The following is a 12,763-nucleotide window of genomic DNA, read 5'->3' as shown; positions in this document are numbered from 1 at the left end:
TGTCACTGAAATATTCTAGCACTTTTATTTTCCCTTTTTAAATTTTAAAATCCACTTTAACGGACATCATGATATACCACACCAATGCAGTTAAAAACAAAGACAGTAAAAATAACAGAAATTTTAAATTACTCTCAGTCCAGGTGCTTGTGCTAGGGCAGACTGTCCAGATCTTTGCATTGGTAGTGTTGCAGTTGATTCATAGCTCCAAAAGACTAGGTTCACATTACTTCCCTGTTCATAGTTGCAAGCTATTCATTTGTGTGCACAACTTTTTCCTTCTGCATTTAAAAGATGCATGCTAGTTTGAATGGGAAGAGTAAGTGTGAGTGTATGCACGTGAATTGCCTTCTTCAATGGACTGGTATGCTACCTAACATTTAATCCTCCTTTCTCCTCATCCAGGGCTGTCTCTCTCTTATGCACTAAAATTGGAATGGGACTAGATGAGAGATTATGCATAGTGACCCTGTTCAGGACTGAGCAAGTTAGAAAAAGACTGACTAACAACATCAAGATTGCATGGAATGTTTTTTTTTTTAGCCACGTGTATAGAAGTAAACATTTATTTTTTTCTTGGTTGTATCCACATAGACAAGATCAAATAGCACATGGACAACAGGTCAACATTTGTAAAATGTCAGATACATAAAAACAGTTCTTTATGATGACATCTAGCTTAAAAGGGCTACACCTTTGCCATGCTTATGAAAACAAACCTCATAACCCTAATACGGGTTATTCAAAAAGCTTTTTTAAATTAGTTTAATTGTGGTAGTTTTCACCTTAAAATTTTAACTTATACCAAGTGATAGGTAAACAGTCCAAGCTTCATCTGTTATACAAGAGCTTCTTTTTTGCCACCAGACAGCTCAGTAAAATAAATGGTGATATGGATGGCAAAAGTGAATTAACACAATGTAATCTAGGGCATTTAAAATCCACATGCAATCATTGAACACCAATGTGATTCACTGATAATAGTAATTGAGTCTTGTGCCATTTCATGCACAAAGGTGTGCAGGATTTTTTTAGTTAGACAACAGTGGTTGCATCACTAGTAGTACTGTCTTATGATGAAGATTCTGATGATTATATTTTATAGCAGGGTAAAACACTCTCTCATTTTTATCAAAGGGTTCACCATTTTGTAAGTGATGTGCTCCCATACTATATGTTACACAACTCAAATCCCCGGACCTAACACTGCACAGTTTGTTCTTGTGGAGCTACATTTAAATGCATTGTCTACATGCTACTCATGCCAAATAGAACCTGAAGAACTGATCTTGGCTACTGTGAAAGCAGCAATATGAAACATGTTGAACTGAGTCTGGGAGTAACTAGACTTCCAATTTTACATGTGTTGTGTGACATGATAGGCAAACATTAAGGGACTATATGGACAGAGATTAAACATGGACAGTTTTCTTAACACTTGCTGTAAATGACATATTTATAAGTTAGGAACAACCATAATTGAACTGATTTTAAATGGTGGTTTATGGTGGAAGTCTCTGAGTTTTTTCTGTGTTTTTGCAAGCAGAGCCAAAGAGATAATTTCTCATAGATTTATGCTGCAAAATAATGAAAACAAGGGCAAAAGATGTGTAATAAATAGAAAAAAGCACTAATAGTAATAGGCAGAAATATATATATATATATATACAGTATATATGAATATATATATATATATATATATATATATATATATATATATATACTGTACATTCATTAGAACATTCATAGTACATTCAATAGAAAGCAGGTTAAATTAGTATAAAGCTTGTTAAATACACAGGTCACAGTGATGCATTGAATATTATTATTATATTTATTGCCTCATGCAACAGTCATGCTAGTGAATTTGGCACCCAGTATAATACTCTGTTGTCATCTTGTTTCTTAGCCCTTTTTCATTAGTTATAGAAGTGCAATATATTGCTACCTGTAGTAAACTGCGTTGTCTATCCCGGTGGCAGTATTTCAAAGAAATCAGTACAGCTAAGTAAATCTTGGCTGACATTTACTGGAACTGTGTTGGAGGTAACCTTCTGTGGGCTCTAATTTTCAGAACGATGAATAACCATCTCAAATCTTCTATCTATTTGTTAAAATAAAAGGATTTCATTGATTTAAGACAACCAGGGGCCAAAGTATCCTGTCATATTGTAAATGCTCACTGAGAAGAAGGGTGAAAGGTTAGTAATGGAGAAGCTTATCGAATATTCATAGGTAGCAATTACAGAATATTTATGCAAGATGGGAGATGACCCAGGAGTATTTGGATTATTTGGTTTATTTTTTGCAAATCATTGATATTCAATGGGGTTTGATAATATTCAGTAATGATAAATAATGTAGTTTGTTTGTGCAAAATAAGTTGAATGTATATAGTAGTATACATGTATATATAGGATATAGTATATATCTTTTTCACCTCTCTTCCACAATTCCCATTACTCTGTACTGTTGATCCCAAGTATTTAAAGTCATTCAACTTCGCCAACTCTAGTCCCTGCATGCTCACCATTCCACTGACTTCCTCTCATTTACACACATATATTCTGTCTTTTCCTACTGACCTTCATTCCTCTCCTCTCTAGAGCACATCTCTGCAGCTCCAGGGTCTCCTCAACCTGCTCCCTATTACCGCATTATACATTATACACTATATTTATATTATACAATATATTTTTGATTAGTAAATCTAAATTTAGGACCAAAAACTTTTCTCTATTTACGTTTGTTTTTGACTTTATTCATGTACTTCTTGATACTATGCTTAAATTACAAAAAGAGGCATCAGTTAACAAGCTACACTCAAGAAGTGTTCTACTATTCCATGCCACTGAATTACACTATAGACAATATATATAATTTAAGAAAGGCACGGTTAAGTTCTCACACTGTTACTGCACCTCTCTTGGCAAATTAAACTCCTCTCCATTCCTTTAGGCACTTGCCTAAACTACAGTGCATTAAAGAGTAAAGAATATCTGACCTGCTGCCCATTATGTAACCTCCATTTTAAGCAATAAACTGTCTAACTTTTTAACATTTGGCAATATGGTGTTGTGGTTAAGACTTAGGATTTCTAACTCTAAGGCTGTGGTTTCTAAACTTTCTATTGACACTGTGACTGTCAACGAGACACTTCATTTGCCTGTGTTCCAACTGGAAAACCAAAATAATTGTAACCAATTGTATCTCATAAGTTGTAAGTTGCTTTGGGTAAAAGTGTCAGACAAATAAGTAAATCTAAAGTGTTTTTAAACATCATACAAAGACTTTGCATAATTAACATGACCATGTTCAGTACATTTTACAGTTTAAGTCTAGGGCAACACTCATGAGGACAGGTCTTCAACACCTTTTGCTGACCCTTTCTCTCTATGTAACCTTTCTGTGCATAAAATCAGATTAGGAACAGTTGCCTGTCCTGTGCCAACTGGGCGATGCCCCTGTCCCAAGCAGCACTTCATAACACTAAAATCTTTGATCAATCTGGATTTTCTTCAATAAAAAACAGAAACAAAATTATTTTCTTACTTTTTATTCTCAACCTGCAGTGGTGTGCCTTGTCAAAAAATTTATCACAACATTTATATTGGGAAAATGAGAATTATAACTCCATAAATGAGCAAAAAGAAAACAAAGTACACCAGGCCCACTTGTCACCATTTTCAGTGTTTTATGTGTGACTATTTAAATATGCCATGTCCTAAACATACATTTTCAGCATCATATGAAATTAACTGTGATTGACATGTGACTCAAATCTTTGTGTTGGGTAGAAGGTTATAGGTTTATGGGGCACTGAGACTCCTTTTGGAACAGATGGGACCTGTTCTGCTGCAATGGGTTACATCTAAAATGGAGGGGGTTAGTTCAGGATTGTTTGACATAGGGTATGTTAGTGGCAGGGAGTTTAGAACAGACCAGGTTTAGAACTGTTCATGAAGGAACAAACAATAGTGTCAAAATAAAAATGCACAGTAATGTAAATTCTAACCCATTTAAATGGTAAAGTAAATGGGTAACAAATTAAAAATAGCTTGCCCTAATGTTAGAAGTATCAAAAATAAAAAATGAGTTTGAATTGTATGTAGAAGAGCATAATTATGATATTATAGCAATACCAGAAACCTGGCTAAATAAAAAAAAGATGTAGATACACATTTTTTTTAAGGATAGGCAAAACAGAAAAGGAGCTGGAGTTGCTGTTTATGTCAAACAGAATTTAAACACAATTCCTCTACATTTGGATGATGAGATCCATCTTAGTGAAGAGGTGGCTTTATCTGGAAAGCATTAGGAAAAGAGGCCTTATTTTAGGAGTGTGCTATAGACTGCCCAAAGCAGATTGTAATTTCAGTACACATCTTTTTTAGTAAGCAAGTTTAAAGGGAGATATTATAGTCATTAGGCTTTAACTACTTGAATATTAACTGCAATAACCTTGCAAATTGAGGAGCACAAGAGCAGGAGTTTTTAGAAATAACCAGTGACTGTTTTTTAACACATTATTTTAAAGCACCAACATGGAGGGAAGCCATTCTAGATTTAGTATTTGGTATTAATCAGGATAGATTTGAGGGTGTAGAAGGCAATTAGAGAAGAATATAGCAGATAGGATAAAAGATGACCCAAGGAGATTCTTTCAGTATTTTAGTAGTAAATGAACAGTCAAGGAGGCGGTGAAGTGCATCAGGAACAGCAAATAACAATTAAAAAATACATAGTGTGAAATTGCATATTTTAAAATTGCATTTTCCTAAGGTGAGGTAGTGGATAACCCCCCAACAATACCAGTGACTACTAAGGAGGCATTGAATGATTTGGAAATTGCAAAGGGAGAAGTACTGCTTAGATTAAATAGGATGAACTAATAAAAATATCATCTGGGCCATATAATATTTACCCTCAAGTTCTTAAGGATGTTAGCAAGTACATACATGAACCCTTGACGCATACTTTTATATTGTCACTGTGCACTGGGGAAATTTCAAAGGACAGAATAGAGGAGTCTAGAAAATCAAAATGTGGAGGTGTGTGTCTGATGATCAGCAACAACTGATGCAACACCAGTAATGTAACTGTCTTATTATGCTACTACTCGCCTGATTTGGAGCTCCTGATGAGTGGTTCCGGGACACTTGACCATTGCTACTGTATAATTCATTTACAGATGGCTATAAGACAAAGCTAACCATGGCACCTTCTTTTGTATGACAAGATACAAACAAAGGGTAAGGCAGGAAGCTGCAGTTACACGTGAAGTCATGAATTGGACAGACCAATGACAGGTCATTCTCTAGGACACACTGAATGTTGCTGACTGGGAAATGCTCAGACACAGCTCTGATAACAAGTTATGTTGCTACAAGTTATATTGGATTTCTCACAAATGAAACCACACCAAAAGTCATCATTGAGACTTACCCAATCCAAAAACCTTGGGTGGACAAAACCATTTATGAGACACTGAACAGTTACACCACGGTATATAACTCACAGCTTGTGTCTGGGAAAATGTACAATGTTTCCTTGTAATCATCCAATCTAAGGAGAGCTGTGAAAGCTGCTAAGTGACAATATGGGGAGAAAGTGAAATGTCAATTTGAACTTTCTGATTCTAGGCACATGTAGCAAGTTCTCCAGACAATAATGGACTATCAAACAATTACTCCCAGCATGGTGAGCTAGTTTCTATGTTCGCTTTGATGTGAATGTTGTAATGATAGCCTGTGGTCTGAGACATTTGCAGTGAACACAGTGAACACAGTGCACAGTGAGGAAACGGTGTTGACTATGTTGAAACATGACTTGAGGAGAGCTTCTAAGAAAGCTAACACCAGGAAGGCAGCAGGTCCAGATGGGATTCTGGGATGTATTTTCAAGATCTGTGCTGATCAAGTTGCACGAATGTTCACAGTAATATTTAATCTTTCCTTAACCTACATTGTACCAACGTATCTATGTATCGTCCTGTCACACTAATCCCTATAGCAATGAAGTTCTTCTAGAGGCTAGTCAAATGCTCTTCTTCATACACATAGCTCTGTATTTAACACAGTAAACCCCTCTAAGCTCATCACCAAGCTCAGGGACCTGAAGATGGGCACTTTATTGTGCAGCTGTATTTTTAACTTCCTGACAGACCTCAGGTGTTTCGAGGTATTATCCCTCACTCTCAACACACGCCCTCCACAGGGCTGTGTCCTGAGTCCACTGCTGTATTCCTCTACACATATGACTGCACAGCTGCACACAACTCTAACATTATTCTCAGGTTTGTTGATGACACAGCTTTGGCAGGCCTGATATCTAATAACAATGAGCAGACTTTCCTAAATGAAGTGGAAAATCTATCACAGTGGTGTCAGGTCAACAGTCTTGTATTGAATGTCAGCATGTGGACTTTGGGAGGAAATGGCAGAGGCACTACCATCCCCTCAGAATTAATAGCACTCAGGAGTGGGTGGACAGTTTCTGATACCATGGTTTCCACATCATTGAGGATCTAACTTGGCCCAAGCACATCAACACCTTGATGAAAAAGGCATAGCATCATCTGTACCACATTGGACAGCTAAGGGATTTAGGGCTGCCCTCTCAGATACTAAAGAACTTCTATACATACACCAATGGTGAGGTCAGCTGAACACATCACAAGGTGTGAACTCACTAACCTCAAGGACATGTTGACAAGTGATGTTGAACTAGGGCAAGAAAAATTGTCCATGACACCAGGCATCCCAACAAAGGCTTGTTTCTGTGCTGCGGTAAAGTTCAGTTCAGAGAAACTGAGGAGGAGCTTTTTCCCAGAGTTCAGCCACATGTTAAATGAGGAAAGTATCTAGAAATACAAAATTCCCTATTGTTACTGTAACTCTCTCACATTAAGTTATCTAAGTTAAGTCATTTATTTGTTTATTTATTACATAGTTTTATAAAATTGTGTATTGTTATTGTTCCTCATATTCATCTCAAGGTACTCTCATTGGAGTTGGAGTACAATATTCCACTGCATATTGCATTGTACATATTTGAATGTGACAAATAAAATGTGATTTATTATTAAACTGCTGTTGAACTCTTTATAACAACATTCATAGATCTCAGTTTTGAGAGAGTGTAACTTCAAGGACAATTTTTGGCCTATTTATTGTTCTGTAGACATCAATGGATGGCATTACTAACGTGTCTTGTTTGCTGTGGTTTCAATCACCGCTTTACCTCACATCTCTTATTTTGCAAAGATTGAGCACTAAGTTATAGCAGAGCATGAAATAAATAAATAAATAGTATTTTTTCTTTATTGCTCGTCTCATTTTTTCACATAGAACCATTAGAGACACTAGAAAACTGGGGTTCCAGTATGCCCATTTTTAATGTCATAAAGCACAATGCAGTTTATAGTTCCTATATAGGATAGCCTGAAGATTAAGAGACCAATCACAAAGATTTTGCCAAAATGCAAATGGCAAGAAGAAAGCATTGCATTTTCAAATACTGTAGATTAATATGTGAAAAGGTTTTTTATTTTCTTTTTTGAAATTAACAAGATTAAAATAAATTTTCCTACTGTTTGGTTTATGAAAACCTAACTTTGTGTCAACAGTTAGATGCATCTTACTTACCATCTAAGGTACCAGATCTTGCTTAATACTTAATATACTTTGATGGTCATGGAGAAATGAGGCCTATTCTGTCTCCATTAGGCTAAAAGTAGGAAACAATCCTAGATGGGGTACCAAACCATTGAAGGCCTATTTATGTGCATGGCCAAATTATAAGGGAAATTAAACAATGAGATTGTTCAAAAAATGATCCTATTCAAAACCACATAAGAAAGCTTTATTAGCACCTCACCCAAGATACATGTTTGTGTATCTTTTAACATATCTGCAGTTAAGTTAAACAGTGTAACAGCTGATAATATGACAATGTATTATTTAATGTTAATAAGAATATAAAATATTTCGTTAAAACAACTAAGTTCCTTCTGTGGCTTATTAAAATAGTATAGTCAACAAAAGCAAAAGATATTTTAAATGATTTTTACCACGTGCATATAAAAATTATAAAGAAAAACAAGCAAAGTTTTTTCTTACTGTTCTCAAACCCACTTAATTTTATTCAGTCAGTGCTTCACAGAAGGCAAGAAATATTCCTAGACACGATGCGAGTCAACCACTGGGCAAATTCACATACTTGATCACATTGAGCTAATTTTCGAATTTTTCAAAACTAATCATAATGTTCGCAGACAGTGGGAGTAGCTTTAAAAGGCAGCAGGAAGACTACAAAACACAATCCTGTAGATTTTTTTTCTAAATGTATTATAGATTAAAATTTTGAAAATAATTAGTACTGCAGTGAAAATGTATATGACATCCCACAATGCTATTATATTTGTAACAAATATAGCAGATTTTTTTTGTTAAAATAACTGAAATCCAAACTTTCTTTCTCATTCATTATTTGTTTCTTAACAATTCATACATTTTTTTCTCTCTACAGGTAGTAGAAACTAACCTTGTTGCATTTGACTGTCATTGGATCATCATAAATGAGGTAACTAACCTGCATTTTTCAATTAAAGTGAAAGTGAGGAGTTTGAATGTATGGTGTTTTCTGAATTAGTATGTGGAAGTTACATGCTCCTCATTCATTATTATCCTAAGAGAAGCTGAATATACAATGTAAAATTTCTTAATCAAATGTTTATTACTGATGTGTCCAATGGAAGTTTGTCACTAAACCAGCAGTCTAAGATTATATCCTACAATTAGAGAAGACAGGTGTAATGGGAATCTTTTTGTGTTAAGATCAGCAGAGAGGTACAAGAGATTGTAATGTTAACTTAATGTACTTGAATTCTCATTCAGATACCATCCCGTATGCTTACTTTGTGGAATTTGCATGTTGTTCTATTTTGTCATAAATTTCCCTCAGTTTCCTCTCATAGTCCAATGATGATGTTAAGTTGATTTTTGGTGTTACATTGACTTAATGAAGCTTTGTGATTGAGTATGCTTTGATAAAGAAAGGTGTTACATTTACACTACAAAAAATGTATGTGTAAAAACAAAAAAAAACTTGGAAGTTTACTTTTATTAAGAAACATCATTTGACAAAGGAATAAGCACACTTGACAAGATTTATGAAAACCACCCTTTAAATCTTAACACTAGCAGTAAATAGAATCAATAATGCATTGTCTCTTGATAAATGATGCATATTTAAGCTACATTAAACAATTATAAAACACAAGTTCTCAATACTCTAATGCTGGCCTATTCAACTTGTGGCTCAGAAGTAACCTCTGAGAGACCCAGCCCATGGTCCCACCAGAAACACAGAGAAAACCGGGAAAAACACATTTTGTGAGCCTTCAGCAAGCCAAGCAACATTCAGCCCATAGTGCAACAAGTTGTGTTTCTAAAAGTGGTGGTAGTAGTCTATGATACAGTGAATTTTTTTTTTTTTTGGTTATGTGACGGTATGCGCTGGTACATCGTACTGGTACCTTGGCTGCAACAGCTGGTCATGGTATCGACTACATATTAAATAATTCTGTAATCGTGTGCAGTTTTATTGTACTGGAATATTTGTATTCCAGTTTCATCAAGTAAGTGCGAATGTGGGTTTTTGCAAATTGATTTATTACTCCAATGATAGCCTCATTATTGTCAATCACTGTCTCCTCATTTCTTTTCAAATGATTGGTTGGCCCTCCACTTACACACTTTGATCTTGCAGATTCATGGCTATTATGAAGATGACAATCAGCCATTGACACTCAAAGCTAATAATGAATTAGAAAGACTGCATTCGATGAAAACATGCGAAAGGTTTTGCATTTTCTTTAAAACACAATCAAATTAAGCACTGATTGCTTTGCGGGACTACATAACTTTTTTTGTAGAATGTATAGCTTATTATTAACCTGCTGTTAATATTCTTCAATTTTGAAAATTCTGTGTTTGTAATTTTAACCTATTATGCAGTACAGTAAGTACACCTACGCATATGATGTAATGGTAACTCCGCTGCCTGGCAATAAAGACATCATGGGTTTGCGCCCCGGGTCCTCCCTGCATACAAGGCTGAATTTGGCCACTTATTTGAATAGTAAGTAAAGTGATACCTAAATGTAAAGAATTATTATTATACTTGACAATTTGTCAGTTTCATATTTTAAATGTTATGTTACCAAATAAACAAAACATTTAGCACTAGGACTGTCTGCCTCTATATACCTTTACAGTACCTCAAACTTGATTCAAACGCAACAAATTCATACCACAAACTTTTTGTTTACAAAAAAGGCACTGCTAATCACACACGTGGTAATTTAAAATTAACCTATGTTCTCTCACTGTGCAGTAAACATTGTATTCATGTGATTCATTTACTGTTATCACTTGTTATGGGTTTGTGCAGTGATAGCTTTGATAGTCAGTCAGTCATTGTCCAACCCACTGAATCCAAACACAGGGTAACGGGGGTCTGCTGGAGCCAATCCCAGCCAACACAGGAACCAATCCTGGGCAGGGTGCCAACCCCCCACAGGACACACACAAACACATCAAGCCCAATTTAAAATCGCCAATCCACCTAAACTGCATGTCTTTGGACTGTGGGAGGAAACCCACGCAGACACAGGGAGAACATGCAAACTCCACACAGGGAGGACGCGAACCTGGATCTCCTAACTGCGAGGCAGCAGCGCTACCACTGCGCCACTATGCTGCCCTAGCTTTGATAGATCTTTTTTTATTCTGTTAAATGCACTTTGTGATGTGCTTGGGGCATATATGACCAAAATACTAATTTTATTTCAAGAGGTAAATAAATATTATTGCTAATACTATGCACTTTTTTCTGATTTTATGCACCTTGAGATGTGCCTGGGTCAGATGTGAGCAAAATGTTTATTTTATTTTTATTATTTTATTTTATTTCAAAAGGGAAATGAGTGTTATTCCTAATACTGTGCCCGATTTTGTCTTTATGCACTTTTAGATGTGCCTAGGTCAGATATGACCAAAATGTTTTGTTTTTTTTTATTTCAAAAGAAAAAAAAATATTGCTACTACCTCAGATTATGTTCAGTTACTGCTGCAAATAAAGAATTGCAATAGTCAGTTCCACTACACTATATATGAATATTTTGTTTTTGATTCTGGAATGGTTAATATACATCGCTATGAATTTGCCTCTCCCTAATTTCAAGTCAAGTCAAGTTTATACAGTAGTTTGTTTACAATGAAATTTTTACTTGGTTGTCTCCTCAGAACAGTTGACAATACAATAGTTACAAAAAATAACTACAGTCCCTGACAAAAGTCTTGTCGCTTGTGTACAAATTGACCTGAAGTGCTGCTAAAATATATTTCTAATCAAGATTTTGTTACAAGAAAAGGGTCATTTTAATCCCATCAGCTTTTGTAATAATGTTTCAATGCAAAATGAAACTGACAAAAAGTATTCTAATATTCACAGCTTTGTAAAGCCCATTGAGTCAATTTTTGGCAAGACATAAGTGTTGTCGCCTTGTCATATGAGCTTCACCTGTGACTAATAATGGAAAAATTAGGTTTCAGGTGTGTATAAAAAGAACCCCAGAACACTAGACCTTCACATCAACTGCAACTAGACCTCTGCAAACATGCCTAAGATTCACCCTGAGACTAAAGTGTTGATTATCAAGAGGCTGAAGACCAAATCCACTGCTGATGTGGCAAACACCTTCAATGTGTCTCAGCGTCAAGTTCAGAGGATGAAAAAAAGATTTGAAGAGACTGGAGATGTTTTTGACAAGCCTAGGTCAGGAAGACCCCGCAAGACAACTGCTCGAGAGGACCGTTTGTTGGCTTGAAAATCCAAGGCCAGCCCATTTTCCACTGCAGCAGAGCTCCACGAGACCTGGTCACCTGAAGTCCCTGTGTCAACCAGAGCAGTTTGTCGGATTCTGTCTCGAAATGGCCTCCATAGTCGAATCAGTGCCCATAAGCCAGCACTAAACAAAAGACAATTGAAAAACCGTGTGGCATTTGCCAAGGCCCACAGCCTGCTAAAAGGATGGACGCTGGAAAAGTGGCAGAAGGTGGATTTTTCAGATGAATCTTCTGTTGAATTACACCACAGTCACCACAAATATTGCAGGAGATCTACTGGAACACGCATGGAGCCGAGATTTACCCAGAAAACAGTGAAGTTTGGTGAAGGTAAAATCATGGTCTGGGGTTACATCCAGTATGGGGGTATGCGAGGGATCTGCAGGGTGGAAGGCAACATCAATAGTCTAAAATACCAAGAAATCTTAGCTACCTCTTATATTCCCAACCATAAAAAAGGCCAAATTCTGCAGCAGGATGGTGCTCCATCGCATACTTCCATCTCCACATCAAAGTTCCTTAAAGCGAAAAAGATCAAGATGCTCCAGGATTGGCCAGCCCAGTCACCAGACATGAACATCATTGAGCATATGTGGGGTAGGATGAAAGAGGAAGCATGGAAGACGAAACCAAAAAATATTGATGAACTCTGGGAGGCATGCAAGACTGTTTTCTTTGCTATTCCTAGTGACTTCATCAATAAATTGTATGAATCCTTGCCAAACCGCATGGATACTGTCCTTCAAGCTCATGGAAGTCATACAAGATATTAAATTTAGTTCTCACAGCACCACTACTTAATTTGCTGACATATTTTTGGATTTGCAGTAAAGTTGTTCATTTTCTGTATA

The 12,763-nt window shown here is 36.1% G+C and overlaps 1 protein-coding gene across 2 annotated transcripts in view; it reads left to right on the top strand.

Moving 5' to 3' along the window:
- grid2 (glutamate receptor, ionotropic, delta 2) overlaps nt 1-12,763 on the top strand; it is a 2,157,968-nt gene that overhangs the window by 1,577,404 nt on the left and 567,801 nt on the right. For both annotated transcript variants that reach the window (XM_039751125.1, XM_039751126.1), the window contains exon 5: nt 8,530-8,583. In XM_039751125.1, the coding sequence (XP_039607059.1) occupies nt 8,530-8,583 (54 nt within the window). The remainder of the gene's footprint in view (nt 1-8,529; nt 8,584-12,763) is intronic.

The sequence above is a fragment of the Polypterus senegalus genome, chromosome 4 (assembly GCF_016835505.1).
Source record: "Polypterus senegalus isolate Bchr_013 chromosome 4, ASM1683550v1, whole genome shotgun sequence".
Classification (NCBI taxonomy): domain Eukaryota; kingdom Metazoa; phylum Chordata; class Cladistia; order Polypteriformes; family Polypteridae; genus Polypterus; species Polypterus senegalus.
This window is presented reverse-complemented; position numbering and strand designations above follow the sequence as displayed.